Source organism: Leptinotarsa decemlineata, unplaced genomic scaffold, assembly GCF_025532065.1.
Source record: "Leptinotarsa decemlineata unplaced genomic scaffold, Ldec_3_MD MMD2_tig00026307_RagTag_RagTag, whole genome shotgun sequence".
NCBI lineage: Eukaryota > Metazoa > Arthropoda > Insecta > Coleoptera > Chrysomelidae > Leptinotarsa > Leptinotarsa decemlineata.
The window spans coordinates 7435867-7455098 of NW_027412681.1; the positions used below are offsets into that span (position 1 = coordinate 7435867).

Here is a 19232-nt window from a genome sequence, read left to right on the forward strand (position 1 = left end):
ACGTATTGATTGCTTTTTATAACAAAACCATAGAAGTCAATACTAATCCAACTGTGTCAATTTCCTGCAACGAAAATTTCGATGTCAGTTGTGACTTCTAGAACATTTTGCATAAAAACTTATATGATTCAATTAGTTTACTCGATACTCAGATTGTTTCTGAGTAAACAGTGTATCTTGAATGAATCCTAGAATTTACATTATTTCGAGTTCATATTATCTAATAATTTCGAAAATCTTCTACACTCGATTAATTTCATTAGCAAAATTTCAAAAATCATGGATTTGCACAAGTTTCAAATTTGGTGCACTAGGTATTAGGTATATAACACATAATTACTTTCAAATTTCATTAGACGGCTCTTTCGGCTGAGTGTCTTCCCTCGAACTAAATAACTTTTATCCGGCTCGAAGGACCACTTGTTCCACCAATAAATATAGCAAAGTAAGGAAATATATTCTTGTAATACTTATTTCATAAATTGTGACTATTTTATTAAATGCATAAGTTTGTCCAAGTTAGGAATGAAAGTCTTACATATATTTTACTCGTATACAGAGCTGTGAATAACCAATAAATCTTCTGATCGATGAATTTTCATTGTTAAATGCCAGCATACTCGGGTTCTAATCACCAATTCCGAATAATCGATATTGCTACTGCGAAATATCTACAAAGTCGACATCGCACTATCGCCAAGTGAAATCTCGATACAGACAGATGTAATTTTATTATTATTGACCATCACCACTGATGCTGGCCGCAACGGTAGCTGTAACTTGAAACCAGAATTTCTTGTCTTAATGTGTTGATTCTCTATTCTTGATCCTTCGTTCGTTGTGGACAGATGTTCGATGCTAGTATGTTGATTGTTTTGATTGGGCATGGTCTTTTATCAAAGGATCGTCTCAGAATTAAAGGGGAATATATTACGGTTGAAAAGAACTGTACTTGATGGAATAGACCTTTACACTTTCCGAAAACAAAATCAATATTAGTCGATAGTTCTATAATGGGAAGTAGCACCCAAATGTTTTTATTTCGAAGGAAAATCGAAGTTTCAAAAATGACTGTGACGTCACTACCATTGAAACTCATCCCCCTTTCAAACCAGATTCCAAAGAGAACGTACATGAATAAATGTACGACATAACTATTTAATTAGTACTACTATACATTATTCATTCCAAGAAAAAATTCTCAATGTAACTTAGTGATATACGTTAGTAAATTTGATAGTAATACAATTGGATGGGGTATATTTTTGGAAAAGAAGTATTTTGGCTTTCTACAATACCTTCTTTATAAAAAAAAATGTAGGAATCATTTCATTAATCATTAATCAGAAATCAATCAATTTCAAAAAATTAACCCATACAAAGATTTGTAGATCATGCAAAGAAGTACCTTTCAGACATCTACTGAAACAGCTACTACTCTTATATGAACACCGAATTATACTGTTGTAAATCATCCCCTGAAAAAATAACGCCGGCCGCCGCTGATCTTCGTTAATCGATTGTGACTAGGCCAAGGTCGCGCTGAACTCGACTAGCGCTTCGCGATCGTTTCTAGATGTCGCGTCGCTTCGAGACTTCCAGGGACTTTCCTATCGACTTCCAGAGACTTCCAGTGCGATATATGAAGTCTACCAGCACGCAGATGGGAAAAGTTTAGTTAAAAGTGCTGTTGGAAGTGATTTAATGAGGCGATATACATTTGAATAAATTAAAGTGTTTATGTTGTATTGTCAGTGTAGCAGTGAAATAAATGATAACTTTATAAATTGAATTTTCTCATGTCATTGATGACCGTACGTAATGACATTCATTCGCTTATTTCAAATCCCAGTCATGCCACTTGGGTAAAACTTTTTTCGAATTACAAAAAAGGTTCTTCAAAGGCTATTTATGATTATGGTGAAATGTTAAATGTGTTTCCAAAAGGAGAACATTTTCAAAAACTTTTCTTCTTGAAGAGATGAAATCTAAAAATAATTATCTAGCCTACTTTGATGGTGCATTGATAACGAACATTCGAACTTGAGCAAAATTTTGGTGTAAGTACAAAATAAACGGCGACATTCACGCTTTTCACGAATTCTAACGTCTTCGGGCAGAAATCAAAAGAGCCATTGGAATAGCTTATAAAAAAATCATTCAGAAAACTGAGAGCGAGATTATCTATAACCCCAATAAGTTTTAGTCATTCATTAACAAGTCAAAATATACGAATGGAATGGAAGATAAAATCTTACGTGAAGGCAAGCTACTCGATAATCCCTCAGATATTCTTGATGGCTTTGCAGATTTCTTCAGTGGTTCTTATATAGTGTCAACATCAAATGACCATGCGAACAACAGTAGTGATATTCCCAGCTTAGTAATCAAAAACTAGTAATTAAAAACTAGCATTGAAAATGTTTATCACACCCTAAAAAATTAAAGCCTTAATTTACTGCGGGACCTGATCATATTCCAGCATTCATCATTAAAGATTGTGCCTCAGCTCTGGTTGAACCACTAACAACTCTAATCAATATATCCCTGAAAACATCAACTGTACCATCAATATGGAAAATGTCTGCCCAATTTTCAAAAAAGGGAATAAAAGTGAGATAAAAAATTACAGACCAATTAAGTGTTTGAGATACTTCTTGAGAAGACAATTTATTGTCATGTTAGCAACATTATTAGCCCCAATCAACACGGTTTCATGAAAGGACGTTCAACCACCACCAATCTTGTAAAAATCACTCAATGTATTGCAGAGGGTATTGATTGTCAGTCTCAGACTGATGTCATCTACCCTGATTTTTCTGAAGCGTTCGACAGACTTGACCATAGTATCCTACTCAACAAGCTTTCGACTTTTGGGTTATCCAATGACTTTATTACCCTCTTCAAATCGTATTTTTACAACCGTAAGCAGTACGTCCAACTCAAAGGCTTCAAGTCTATCGAATATGTAGCCACATCTGGTGTACCAAAAGGATCAAACCTAAGACCCCTACTGTTCAATATGTTCATGATATTGGAGCTGAGATTGATGTCAATTTCCTTTTAGACGCAGATGACTTTTCTCTCTATCACAATATAACATGTTCTAATGATTGCGAACGCCTGGCCCTGAATTTAAATCGCGTTGCTACATTCTATCGGAAGAATAATCTATCTCTCAACATATTCAAATGTAATGTAATGTCTTACTCACTGAAAACGAATTTGACTTTACTCAACTACGTCATAAAAATCTAGTTCTGGAGCGTCCTGACACACTCACTGATCTAGGTGTTATTTTTGATTCATCCCTCTTTTTCAATAAACATATTGACACTACTCTAACAGCAGCTTATCGCATGTATGGATTCTTAGTTAGAAATACAAAAGACTTCGAAAAAGCTTCAACATTGAAATTACTTTATTTCACTTTTGTTCGATCTAGGCTGGAATATGAATCTGTCATGTGGAGCCCCTACTATCAGGTTCATATAAAAATAACTAGAAGCCCTACAGAGGCGCTTCCTAAAATATATGTCTTTTAAACTTGAAGGCACGTCTCCTTCTGTAGGAATACCCTATTATGAATTGCTTGTAACCCACAATTTTTGTAGTCTCGAGGTAAGGCGTAAGTATTATTCATTTCTTTCTTTATTCAATGTCATAAACAATATCATCACCTGCTCTTAATTATTACATATGTTGAATTTTTGGGTTCCTAGACGGTCATCTAGGAATAGTGTCACATTTTATCTCAACACTCCGTGTACAAATATAATGACAAAGTCTCCAAATTTATACAATGTGCTATATCTCTAGTTCTGTTAGTCATTCATGTCCTAGATATATTCAACTGCCAGATTATACAAATCGAAAGACATTTCTTAGCTAACTGATCGTTCTATTTTTAATAATTTTTTTTATACAGATTAACAAATTATGTAAGTACATATTTGTAAATGCCACTGTTACTCCCTATTCTGGGTTCATCCTGTAGAATATCTAATATATAAAAATGGATGTTTGTTGGTTGGTAAGTGATAAACTTCTACATCGCTCAACCAATCGTTATGAAACTTGACATGTATAAGTAATTTTTCATAGAGAAGGTTTTTAGGCTATCAATTTTTCTGTAACTCGCCACTAGATGGCGCTGTTCTATAACGCTGCCCACGCCTAAGTTCGTTGATTCTGATCCTGTCAAAACATTGGAACAGCAGCGATACAGCAACAAAGTACTAGTAGTGTATGAAATTGACTCATTTGTTCTGAAAAATGCAAGTACTTCTGACAAGTATTAGTTACGGACATCAGCCTCCACTTGAACCAAGGTGAACGTGGTTTGCTAGGAATTGGAATAAAAGTTGTTGGAGAACATCATTGACTTTTTGCGTTCGATGTCAACGGAACTTGTTTGTGTTTTCATATCGAATTATAACTTTCGAATGAATTTGATTCACATCAAGTATTGAGAAGATCTGCTTTGTTAATCTTTGTGAGGTAATATTCCCTTGAAAACTGGAACTTCAATAGGAATCACTTTCTTTGCGATGCATTGATATAAAACTCACACGAACACTGTCAAACTAACGAATCACTTCGTTTTCTTCATATTTCCATTAAAATTTCATGTCCAACCATACGAAAACAAGTTAATGTCGAGATTCACCTTGTTCAAAGATTTGTGAATAGATTAAAAGAATTTACTTCCAGTTCGGATTGGAATCTTTCCGGAGCAGTTCAAAAGAACGATAAGAGTGCTGTGGCCTTGCGGCAAGTTCTCCTTGACGCTTTTATTCATACCATCATAAAGCTTTCATGCTTGTCCTCGGAATTCTACGACGTTTTACATCTCTTCTATGAAGATACAGGGTTTTACGAGTAGGCATATGTAGAATGGCTTCATTTTTCCTTATTTGAAAAAATGAAATGAATGCGATTTTCCGACCACGATAAAACTAGCATGGCTGTTGTTGCAATTGAACCATCCGCTTGTGTTAGTGCTGGAATTGTGGATTTTGTAAAGTTTTTCTTAACAGCTTCAGCTACCGACCAGAAGGATCTAGATCCATTGGGATTGGCAAGCAGTTTATTTCATTTTGAGTGTACTTTTGCCATGAAATAAAACTTGATAGGTTATATTTGTGATATAAATATCTTGCTGATAATAAATTCTACCATAATTTTACAATGAAATTTTACACTTTACCATAATTTTACAGCGGAATTTCACACTCCAATATGATTTCACACTGCAATTTTTCATTTGAAGGTTATCTTACCTTCAACTGTGGCGCTGTAAGTAGGTAGTAGGTATTGTAAATAATTTTAAAGGAAATCAAATGAATAGGTTTAGATATCTAAAAACACAGTAAGTTGACGAACACACATTCCTAGAGAAAAACTACTACTAGTTTGAATTCAATATTAATATTTCTCAAAAATTTTTGATACATATTCAACCGTTTAAATAAAAAATTTGATTTTTCCAAATGTTTTCCAACATTTTCTGAAATATAGCAAATATAGCTATAATGATATGGTATGAAGTGGTGATGAAGTGTTTTGTTCACCTCTTCAACAGAAACAAAAAGGTCCTAAAGTGTTTCTCGATTCCTTCAATTTTGAGTTCCAACTTGCCTCCCATCGCAAAAATGTTTTCAAGTTCAATAATAAGAATCACAAATCCTCAAATTTATCAAAAATTATGAGAGATACGAATAAAACGTTCAGATATTTTTTAGGTGAATGAAATTACGATTTAACATTGTCCGATATTTGCAACCACCAATACGAAACTTTATTCCTCATCGAAATTCATTTTTAAAATGGATAGTGCATACGGCGTCACTGATGATTCACGCCACTGCTATCGAGTATATCTCTTTTTCTCTTTTTCTCAATACCATTCAGTAATTATCACAAACATTTTCAAATATATGTTCTGTAATTATTTGAAAATCAATTAAAATATGTTGTATTATTCCATACAGTATGAAATAATTCGCGATGTGAGGTTAGGATATACTTGTAATATAAAAACACTCTATAATGCATAACGAGAAAACTTAATGAATTCATCTGTTTATTGGACTAGTTATTGAAATTTTACAAGAAATGTACTCACCTTCTTTACTTATTTTCACCAACAACAAAAATATTCTAATGCACACGTCAGACAAACCGATGCGCTTCTGTAGACAAGAATGAACAATACAATAATCACTCACAAATACAAGCGTAATTTTACATTCGATAAAGAGATGGCGAAAATTTACATTTCACTAAGGGGGAATACCCATCGTCCAGTTAGTTCTTCTCTTCACATGAAATAATACGTTATTATTTCACACATATATTAGATGAATATTTAATTCTTAATGAAAAGTACATTGCCTACTGAAATTACGCTCGGGGATGTGAATTATTCAATAGAAAAAGTATATTTTCAATAAAACTGAAGTAATTTTCTTCGTTCGAAATGAAAATTCCGAGGTAAATTTCAATCATTTTTCCCGGTGTGTAAGAGAAATGAAAGATCATGATATAAAAGATAAGTTCATAAATTTGAAAAAAAATCTTTTCGGTACATTTCACAATCCTAATCGTCTAAATTCCAAAAACTTGAAAAATGAGTCCGAACACGATTACCTGGGTCCAACCCGTTTAGGTGTGATTCCTAGCACGGGTCAAACGATATGCAGTGAAAATCCCACAGTTTGAACCTAACTAATCCTCACATAGTGGCTAACCAACCGGCTACCAACCGCTAAAGGTTGTATGAGCGGAGAAAAATAATGTTTTTTTCAGAAGTTATTTTACATTCGAATTGGGAAAAACACATCCAAGAATGTTTCCCCTGAGAACTATATATAGATACTTTTCATGTTCCAATACTGACGGTTCTGAATCCTTCAGCATACAGAAATACAATACAGAAATTAACACCAATACGAAATGTTATTTCTCATCGATATTCATTTTTAAATTGTATAATTTACACGAAAGCACTGATGGGGGGAAAAGTAGCAGTTACAAAAAAACTAGTATTTTATGAAATAATGAATTTCAAGAAAAAATTTCACCACATTATAGTTGATATTTGTTTTTCGGTTGACTCGACTTCAAATATTTGTAAAATAGTTCATTCCAATCCTTGGTAAAATTCACTGTGAATAAAAACGATAGCACGTTGTTTCGATTTTCTCGATCTTACAGTTCAAAGTGTGAATCTGAATAACCCTGTACATACAAGAACCGGGCATGTTTTATGTGCATGTTATTGTCTGATGACAAGGTGTTATATTAAGCAGGCATCTGATGGACAGTGACGTGAATCAAATTTATGCGGTTAGAATCCCGGGTGAAAAGAAATGTAGATGAAAATGATAGCACCGGATGTAAACGAAATCACTGTATACGACGTCTTTGTAAGGTTAGAAGTTTAATATTTGGATATAGTTCGTGGAGACCGATATATTCAACAATAAAACAATTGATTATCTCTTTCGGTTTATACTTAACTAGCGACCCACAGTGATGAAAAAGTAATTATAATATGTAAACGCCCCCCCTTTTATCCCCAGTGGGGATGCCCCAGATGGAATATTCAAAAACCCTTTCTTATTACTTGACGGTCAGACTCACTTGCAAATGAGTCGAAAAGTATTGATTTTCAGTAAAAACTTTATGAGATAAAAGTTGCTTAGAATTGGTCAGTCTATCCATTCCAGGACTTATTTCTAATAAAACATTTTCCACTCGCGAGAAGACGTGGCATCCACCCCCGCTACTCCCGCTACAGAGAGCCTAAGTAGAACACAAATCCCAATTTTTGTGCAAATCGATGCTGTTTGGCAAAATTACACAGTATTGCCATATTTTTACCTTAATGATTGGGCTAAAACTTTTAATTGCCCCATTCAACTCGCGAATGTAAATCGAAAATCATGGCCAAGTGAAACGTTATTTCTCTTAACAGTTATCATCATTCACCAATTCATCCGTTGCAACGGGTTCATAGAGACCCGGTTTCACGATGCCGTAAAAAATGACGAGACTGTTGAACATTTTATGGATCATTAACGTGTGCCAAACTATCAATTAGCGATAAAAAATATTGCACGGAAAAGGAGAATCGTTTCCTGAAGGATGTTGTTACAATAAAAAATTTTTTGGTCATAGCAAACTCACATTTACTGTGAAGTAAATGCAATTTCGAATAAAAAAATATAAGTTTTAGAAATTTTCATTTGATCAAAATTATGGCCAGGCTTGACTTCTATGTTCGTAAAACGACAGCCCTTAGAGGTTTCTTTCATTTTTGGAGAAGTCACATGGAGCCATGTCTGGCGATAATCGAGGCTGAGGCAGCGTTACAGTATCGTTTTTGGCTAAAAATTCACGAACAAGCAATGAAGTATGAGAAGGTGCATTATCATGCAACAAAAGCCACGAATTGTTTTTCCACACATCCTGGCAATTTTGCAGATTGCTTCACGCAAAAGTTTACATAGTGAAGTACAACCTTCACGTTTGACCGCACTTGACAAGCTTTTTTTGGTCTTGGCGAGTCAGAACGTCTGCACTGGGTTGATTGAGTCTTATTTTCGACTTATTATCCAAAAACCCATGTTTCGTCACCTGTTATAACAGGTTTCAGTAATTCTGCATCGTCGTTGATTTCATTTAATGACTCCTGAGTCACCTTCATTTGTTCCTGTTTTTGTTCAACATTCAACAATTTAGGAACAAATTTGCTGCCACTCGTTTCATTCCCGAAACAATCGAAAAAATGTCACGGCATAAGACAATCAATATGGCAACATCATCAGCGACTTCTCTGATTGTTATCTGATAGCTCATAACCACTTCTTTTACTTTTTCCATGTTTTCGTCGGTTGTCTTCACGGCCATCTTGGAAAGGCTCATGTCAAACTCTTGTTTTACTCATAGCATATTCACCGTATACTTTGATACAATTTATCCCAATTTTTACGCAAAATTTGATACAATTTAGTTTTAACACACAAAAAACACCGAGCTCCAACCTTAGCGCTGCCACAGACACAGGTAAAAATTAATACAGATGAAAATTTTATCGAACCTCAGAGGAATGTATACCAATATAATGAAAAAAATTACAATCGAAATTTACAAATCCTTTAAATTTGAAAATTCCCGTTACATTCTGAACATACCTCGTACATAGTAAAAATCAACCAGTGTGTTCACTCTTCTTCCACTACTTTCATTCATGAATTCATATAAAAACGAAATTTAAGGATATTATAGAAGGTTTTGTGGCAAGTTACTTATAACCAACTACAAACACTAAAAACAATAACAACAGCGAATAAACTAAACACAACATCAATTTCCAACCGGTCATTATAACTAATCCAAAGCTCGTGGTACCGTCGAATCCTTGGATACTACAGCACTGAACGCGTTGGATGAGGATCTCATCCTAAGAGCGGTTGGAGGTCCCCGGCAAATCGGGCGGATCATGTGGTAAGAGAACCTACTGGGTGTATTATTCTCCTGTGCCTCGTATACCATGCGCTCAAGAAATTACAATTTGAAATTGCTTGAATTGTTTGCTCTCTGGCTAATAAACTAGGAAACTCATTGGAGGAAAATACAGACTAATGACATACTCGATATAACCTCATCTCCTTAAGTAATCACTTTATCGATCTTTTTGGGATTTTCATTTTCCACAATCTAATAGTCCCCAGAATAGTTGATGAAAAACTCTTATTTCGTCCACGAATCTAAACATTTTGCTGTTACATCCGCTAGAAAATTTTCTCTGACCTCGTTGATAACAAATAAGAAAATGTTGGCTGAAACTTCTTTTTGAAAACAGATTTGCTATGAATATAAATAACTTCCAACTACAGATTGGTCAATGCTTAATTCCAACTTATTTCTGATCGACATTAACGGTACTTAATATTACGTCTTACATCATGATTCCTTGTATTATTAACTGTAATTCCTAAACAGACAAGCTTAATGATTACGGCTGGGCATTAACATCTTCAATGTTGTTCTATCCTGTGATAAATGATTGAATTTGATTGATGGTCAATTCAATCTGTTAACAATGAAGTATGTGCTGAGTTTAAAAAACGAAACACATATGGTCAATCTCGTGGAGATTGAAACTGTAATTAGCATTCGTTTTGATATCAGTTCAAATACAGAGTTTATTGGATACACGGTAAGATGACCTTTCACTAGAATTATATTTTGGAAAACAAAAAATTGATTCAAGGAACACGTCTCTAAGCATGTCATATAATTTTTTATCGCGTTTGTAAATTCATGCTAGAAGTGGTAAGTTTCAAGGTAAGATCTCGTTAAACCGTACCATGTGGAAAATAATTTTTAATAACGTTTATTGTGCAAAAACAAGTTTTATACACAAAGGAAAAAGGGTTACCCAGAGGCTATCTTCCACCCGTCCCAGAGAAAAAAAATAAGCATACAGTGAGGCTATAAGTAACAGTTACAATAGACACAAAAATAATATAAAAAAAACTATTATGGAGATAATATAAAAGATTACAATCATTTTTGAACATCTAAGAAATGAATTTTCAAGGTTTTTTCGAATTGATATATACACAAATGAATATACGGTAATAAATTATTTAGATACTTCGGTCCAAAGTAAGAAAAACATCCCTCGAACTTGGTGGTAACATGATATGGAATGGTAAATGTATCTTTTCTTAAATTGATAGAACGATTATCAGATCGCTTACTAATTAATCTGAACAAGTAATTAGGAGTTTTGCTTTCCAATAGTTTATATAAGAATACAGATATGAAATTACGAATTCTAAACTCAATATTCAGTTGATCTAATTTCAATAAATATGGAGTTACATGATCACGGTAGTTTATGCAGCACACAAATCTCATACAAGCATTTTGTATGCGTTGAAGTTTGTGTTTATTATAGTCTGGCAAGAAGTTGTAATACACTGAGCAGCAATACTCAATATGGGGATAAATCAATGATTGAACTAATTTCAATTTTGTTTCTTGAGAAAGCTGGAACTTGAACTTGTATAAGGATTTCAGTTTAAAAAAGCAAGTTTTGTAAATGTGTTTAACGTGCTCGTTGAACGAGAGAGTGTTATCGATATATACACCTAAATTTTTTGCTGAATTCACCCAGTCAATCGGTTCATTGTCAAGAAAAAGATGGAAATTTGTTTCAACTTCATTTCTTTGTAGGTCAGATCCCAAACATAGGGCTACTGTTTTATTTGGATTTATTCGAAGGCCATGATTTTTGGAAAATAGATGTGTATTTTCTAAATCTAAGTTCATCCTGGTGATAGCATGGTAAATATTATTAGATTGACTTGACAGATATAATTGAAAATCATCAGCATATAAATGTACGTCGCACTGGGATAACATGGCAGGAAAGTCAAAAATGAAAAGAGAAAACATTAATGGACCTAGAATGCTACCTTGTGGTACACCAGAAGAATTGGTGTTTATAACTTACCTCAATGTTCATCCGAGTGCCTGTTTTGCATTTTTTTGTGCAATTTTTCTTTTTTTTAACACGCTTTATATAAGCTTCACCTTTATGTATGTGTGTTTGTTTGTTTGTAACTCTCCTTTTCATTTCATATCGGGCTCTGTATTTGACATAATTATGGACATTACTGCTTGATCTATTCGCGGGCAGATGGCGCTGTACGTAACCTCTTTGATATATCGACATTATTCCTTGATCTACTCGCGGGCAGATGGCGCTGTACGTTACCTCCTTGATATATCGACATTATTGCTTGATGCCAATTATCTTAATGGAAGAAGTCAAAGAGTTTCATGCGCCCGTCGCTTTTTTCACAATAATACTAGTATTTTTCGTTCGTTATTGTTTTAAGCTTGTTTAAAAAAATATTTTTAACTTTTTAGTTCGATGTTCTTTAAAAGCGTGTTTTTTAGTTTTCTAAACTATATTTATTTTTTATTCATTTTCATTTACAAATTTCACCTTCGGTACGTTTCTATTCATATTTAATTATCAACTTCCATATTATTATTTATTTTAACTTGATATACATTTATTTGTAATGTTATGTACATATTTGATGTACACAAAAAGCATTTTCACGCATAGATGCGTACTGCGTTTCAAAAAAATATTTTGATAACGAAGGTAGTTCAACAGTTGTCATGTTTGGGACATAAGTTCATCATCAGTTTTTTTTTTCGAAATAAACTCGAAAATAATCCCAAATATTAGTATGTTATCAAAGAAACATCCTTGTATAATTTAAATAATTGAATTAATGTTGGGTAACATTTTTCTGAAGTGGTTTTTTGTTACAAAGTTGATATTGATTCATATTAAACATTAGTGGAATACTCGAAATAGTAGAATAGTTTTTTTGTAATGCTAGTTTTTCTTCAAGTGTTTCTTCCTAAATGAAATGAATAAATCTTGACTTTCATTGTCTCCATCAAATCCCTTTTCATCCATACATTCCCGAAACAATCGAAAAAATGTCACGGCATAAGACAATCAATATGGCAACATCATCAGCGACTTCTCTGATTGTTATCTGATAGCTCATAACCACTTCTTTTACTTTTTCCATGTTTTCGTCGGTTGTCTTCACGGCCATCTTGGAAAGGCTCATGTCAAACTCTTGTTTTACTCATAGCATATTCACCGTATACTTTGATACAATTTATCCCAATTTTTACGCAAAATTTGATACAATTTAGTTTTAACACACAAAAAACACCGAGCTCCAACCTTAGCGCTGCCACAGACACAGGTAAAAATTAATACAGATGAAAATTTTATCGAACCTCAGAGGAATGTATACCAATATAATGAAAAAAATTACAATCGAAATTTACAAATCCTTTAAATTTGAAAATTCCCGTTACATTCTGAACATACCTCGTACATAGTAAAAATCAACCAGTGTGTTCACTCTTCTTCCACTACTTTCATTCATGAATTCATATAAAAACGAAATTTAAGGATATTATAGAAGGTTTTGTGGCAAGTTACTTATAACCAACTACAAACACTAAAAACAATAACAACAGCGAATAAACTAAACACAACATCAATTTCCAACCGGTCATTATAACTAATCCAAAGCTCGTGGTACCGTCGAATCCTTGGATACTACAGCACTGAACGCGTTGGATGAGGATCTCATCCTAAGAGCGGTTGGAGGTCCCCGGCAAATCGGGCGGATCATGTGGTAAGAGAACCTACTGGGTGTATTATTCTCCTGTGCCTCGTATACCATGCGCTCAAGAAATTACAATTTGAAATTGCTTGAATTGTTTGCTCTCTGGCTAATAAACTAGGAAACTCATTGGAGGAAAATACAGACTAATGACATACTCGATATAACCTCATCTCCTTAAGTAATCACTTTATCGATCTTTTTGGGATTTTCATTTTCCACAATCTAATAGTCCCCAGAATAGTTGATGAAAAACTCTTATTTCGTCCACGAATCTAAACATTTTGCTGTTACATCCGCTAGAAAATTTTCTCTGACCTCGTTGATAACAAATAAGAAAATGTTGGCTGAAACTTCTTTTTGAAAACAGATTTGCTATGAATATAAATAACTTCCAACTACAGATTGGTCAATGCTTAATTCCAACTTATTTCTGATCGACATTAACGGTACTTAATATTACGTCTTACATCATGATTCCTTGTATTATTAACTGTAATTCCTAAACAGACAAGCTTAATGATTACGGCTGGGCATTAACATCTTCAATGTTGTTCTATCCTGTGATAAATGATTGAATTTGATTGATGGTCAATTCAATCTGTTAACAATGAAGTATGTGCTGAGTTTAAAAAACGAAACACATATGGTCAATCTCGTGGAGATTGAAACTGTAATTAGCATTCGTTTTGATATCAGTTCAAATACAGAGTTTATTGGATACACGGTAAGATGACCTTTCACTAGAATTATATTTTGGAAAACAAAAAATTGATTCAAGGAACACGTCTCTAAGCATGTCATATAATTTTTTATCGCGTTTGTAAATTCATGCTAGAAGTGGTAAGTTTCAAGGTAAGATCTCGTTAAACCGTACCATGTGGAAAATAATTTTTAATAACGTTTATTGTGCAAAAACAAGTTTTATACACAAAGGAAAAAGGGTTACCCAGAGGCTATCTTCCACCCGTCCCAGAGAAAAAAAATAAGCATACAGTGAGGCTATAAGTAACAGTTACAATAGACACAAAAATAATATAAAAAAAACTATTATGGAGATAATATAAAAGATTACAATCATTTTTGAACATCTAAGAAATGAATTTTCAAGGTTTTTTCGAATTGATATATACACAAATGAATATACGGTAATAAATTATTTAGATACTTCGGTCCAAAGTAAGAAAAACATCCCTCGAACTTGGTGGTAACATGATATGGAATGGTAAATGTATCTTTTCTTAAATTGATAGAACGATTATCAGATCGCTTACTAATTAATCTGAACAAGTAATTAGGAGTTTTGCTTTCCAATAGTTTATATAAGAATACAGATATGAAATTACGAATTCTAAACTCAATATTCAGTTGATCTAATTTCAATAAATATGGAGTTACATGATCACGGTAGTTTATGCAGCACACAAATCTCATACAAGCATTTTGTATGCGTTGAAGTTTGTGTTTATTATAGTCTGGCAAGAAGTTGTAATACACTGAGCAGCAATACTCAATATGGGGATAAATCAATGATTGAACTAATTTCAATTTTGTTTCTTGAGAAAGCTGGAACTTGAACTTGTATAAGGATTTCAGTTTAAAAAAGCAAGTTTTGTAAATGTGTTTAACGTGCTCGTTGAACGAGAGAGTGTTATCGATATATACACCTAAATTTTTTGCTGAATTCACCCAGTCAATCGGTTCATTGTCAAGAAAAAGATGGAAATTTGTTTCAACTTCATTTCTTTGTAGGTCAGATCCCAAACATAGGGCTACTGTTTTATTTGGATTTATTCGAAGGCCATGATTTTTGGAAAATAGATGTGTATTTTCTAAATCTAAGTTCATCCTGGTGATAGCATGGTAAATATTATTAGATTGACTTGACAGATATAATTGAAAATCATCAGCATATAAATGTACGTCGCACTGGGATAACATGGCAGGAAAGTCAAAAATGAAAAGAGAAAACATTAATGGACCTAGAATGCTACCTTGTGGTACACCAGAAGAATTGGTGTTTATAACTTACCTCAATGTTCATCCGAGTGCCTGTTTTGCATTTTTTTGTGCAATTTTTCTTTTTTTTAACACGCTTTATATAAGCTTCACCTTTATGTATGTGTGTTTGTTTGTTTGTAACTCTCCTTTTCATTTCATATCGGGCTCTGTATTTGACATAATTATGGACATTACTGCTTGATCTATTCGCGGGCAGATGGCGCTGTACGTAACCTCTTTGATATATCGACATTATTCCTTGATCTACTCGCGGGCAGATGGCGCTGTACGTTACCTCCTTGATATATCGACATTATTGCTTGATGCCAATTATCTTAATGGAAGAAGTCAAAGAGTTTCATGCGCCCGTCGCTTTTTTCACAATAATACTAGTATTTTTCGTTCGTTATTGTTTTAAGCTTGTTTAAAAAAATATTTTTAACTTTTTAGTTCGATGTTCTTTAAAAGCGTGTTTTTTAGTTTTCTAAACTATATTTATTTTTTATTCATTTTCATTTACAAATTTCACCTTCGGTACGTTTCTATTCATATTTAATTATCAACTTCCATATTATTATTTATTTTAACTTGATATACATTTATTTGTAATGTTATGTACATATTTGATGTACACAAAAAGCATTTTCACGCATAGATGCGTACTGCGTTTCAAAAAAATATTTTGATAACGAAGGTAGTTCAACAGTTGTCATGTTTGGGACATAAGTTCATCATCAGTTTTTTTTTTCGAAATAAACTCGAAAATAATCCCAAATATTAGTATGTTATCAAAGAAACATCCTTGTATAATTTAAATAATTGAATTAATGTTGGGTAACATTTTTCTGAAGTGGTTTTTTGTTACAAAGTTGATATTGATTCATATTAAACATTAGTGGAATACTCGAAATAGTAGAATAGTTTTTTTGTAATGCTAGTTTTTCTTCAAGTGTTTCTTCCTAAATGAAATGAATAAATCTTGACTTTCATTGTCTCCATCAAATCCCTTTTCATCCATACATATTAAAGCGATTCTTAGTTGTCTTCGACGCCAACTCGATAATGAAAATTCCTCATTTAGCAGTATTTTACTTCGAAGAGGAGATACGCTTCTTTAATATGTAGTTGGAATCAATTTCCTCACTTTGAGTTGAAAGTCTGAAAGTTGGCACTCGATAACAAAGCGGCACAGGGTCAATAGCCCTTCGGAAGCCGTTCTTGTGGAACATAATAACGTTCATCTCGGCGGTAAAGTGCATTCTATAAGTGCGCTCGAGGAATACGAGGAAAATTAGTTTTTTCGAGAACTGGGGTGATGCAATAGGAAATCGAGTCGGTAAGAGTTTCCACTTATTCGTGTCGTGCATTTAAAACCATTTATTGTTACTCGTCGGAGTATTAGCTAGGCAAGTAGATTGTTTTGAGCAATAGTATCAACTGGCTATCGGTCAAGATTATATCTTAATGGTTTCCAGAGTTGATCATATATGTAGGGTCTTCCACCAAGGCTTCCGAACTTTTGACAATTGATAACGACCACCTTGCTGAAGCTACATTTGTCAAATTATTTGTCCTTTATTCAGTCTGTTTTGCCAAACCACCACGGATGGATATAGCATTCGATTTCAATACTCGTATAAACAAACATTGCTTATTTTGTCTATACACACATCGGAAAAGTCTAGGGATATTTTTATAACATACTAAATATCATAAAAATAAATGCATAAGGTCGTTTAATTTCGATTAAATTGGTACACTCGACCACCCTGTAGATTTCTATGGGTTGAACAAAGCCTGCAAAAACGGTAACTAATCTTTTATCAAGTTTTTTACAAACTGTAGGTTTTCGGCTAAAATGAATAATCTGAAAGTGTCGAGTTTGTACATTATATGCAGTTCTTGCTCAGCAATTAAACTGGAAATATTGTGCTTTAACATGGAACGCCATCACTTACCATTGGCTGAGATGAATAGAGCTGCAGGGCTTCTTCAAGGTGGCATGCGACAAAATGATGTAGCTCTTCGTTTGGGGGTCTCCCAAAGTGTTATCAGTCGATTGTGGCGGCGTTTCCGTGAAACTGGCAGTCCAGCCGAACAACATCCAGGGCGAGGACGCGCTACAACTGTAGTTCAAGACCGATTTTTGGTCTTAACCGCAAGAAGACAACCGACAATCACAGCACCTGAGTTGGTTAACGTGTTGCAGCAGACGCACCAGGTAACCATTGGTCGTGATACTGCCAGAAATCGACTGCATGAAGCAGATCTCCACAACAGAAGGCCACTTAGATGTTCACCTTTGTCGAGAGGCAATCGCGGTAGAAGATAAGAGTGGTGTCAAGAACATCAAAACTGGGATGCAAATGATTGGGCCACAGTTTTGTTTACAGACGAATCCAGATTTGGATTTCATCCAGATTTTCTTCGAGTAAGACTGTGGAGACGACCTGGAAATAATGAACGTTTGAGACACGTCCAGGAAGTCCACACATACAGAAGTGGTACAGTAATGCTATGGGGCGGAATCATGATCGGCGGCAAAACCGATCTCGTTTTTCCAAATCGCTCCCTCACAGCTCGACAGTACCTCGACACCATTCTTCTACCTATCGTCCGTCCGTTTGCTGGTGCTATTGGTGAAAACTTCCACCTAATGCACGATAATGCTCGTCCACATGTCGCACGTCTAGTGACTGACTGGCTCACCAACGAAGGAGTTGATGTATTGCCATGGCCAGCACAATCACCTGAATCCCATCGAGCATGTGTGGGACATGCTTCAACGAAGAATTACTCCGCATATGGGGAACATTCACACAACGTTTCAATTGAGAGAGCTTTTAATCGCTGAATGGGCAAATGTACCTCAACAAGACATTGACAATCTCATTTTGTCGATGCACGATAGATGTAGGGCCGTAATAAACCAGCGTGGAGGCCATACTTTGTACTGATTCCAATTTTTTTTGTATTATGATTTTTTTTCGGGGTGCCAAAGAAGAGCCATATTTTTTTTAAATTTTGCTTATATGCCCACTCAGTATTTTTGACCATTTACTAAATTTTGTTGTAAGTTACATTCGTTTAATAATCACCCGTCAACTTTTTTTCCCTAAAGCGATCTAAAAAAAATTATTGCCATTTTTATCCCTAGACTTTTCCGATGTGTGTATTTTACTATCGGGGCTGATATTTTTGGTGAATGCGCCAATATTTATGTAATTTACACAAATGCATTGCGATGAATAACATTCACTCTGAAGTTTAAACAGAATGTGACGGTACTTGTTTTAAGACAAAAATAATAGATTCGTTTCAGAAATTTAACCTGTTGAATTTTTATTTTTTATCGATAATGGTCATACTTCAAAAAATAGTGTATTGATTTTGCGTTTATGTACTAAATGATACTTTTGTTTCAGGAGCCACTCGAGAAATTGGAACAGCACTGACTCGGATATGCTTAAGACATAAGGCGGTTGAGGCTCGAATAAAGAATTTCACAAGGTATGTAATTTTTTATCGAATTATTAAGATATTTTGGTTGCTACGAATCAATATGTGTATACATAAAAAATAGAAGTTTTTAGTAGATTTCATATTGTGTCAAAGCTATTTTTCAAGATTGTTGGCCTTAGTCTATTGGTTTTTATGCCTGATATTTCGTCTACAATTGCTGTAGTCTTTATCAAAGACGACAGTGTTTTATTTACTCCCACACAAACATACTACTATTCCCCAGCAAAAACTTCCTGGGTATAAAGTATGTGCTGTGAGGACAAACCGCTTTTGATTGGGTTTACCGCAGTTGTAGACGAAACAAACATCAGACACAGTTATCTCAGGCCGTGAACGTTTCATTGTTAGATGTTGTGTCATTTCTCGACAGTATTGTAAACGAGTCACGTTGCCTTCTTCAGTTGTCAGTTGTCATTTTTCCTATGGCGAGGAAATCACTTATTCAAGTCAAATCATCCT

The 19232-nt window shown here is 34.2% G+C and overlaps 1 protein-coding gene across 5 annotated transcripts in view; it reads left to right on the forward strand.

Annotated features, from left to right (window-relative positions):
• The window catches only part of mim (missing-in-metastasis), a 190944-nt gene that overhangs the window by 139718 nt on the left and 31994 nt on the right, over positions 1 to 19232 (forward strand). For all 5 annotated transcript variants that reach the window (XM_074181285.1, XM_074181284.1, XM_074181286.1 and 2 more), the window contains one exon: positions 18677 to 18761. In XM_074181285.1, coding sequence (XP_074037386.1) covers positions 18677 to 18761 — 85 coding nt within the window. The remainder of the gene's footprint in view (positions 1 to 18676; positions 18762 to 19232) is intronic.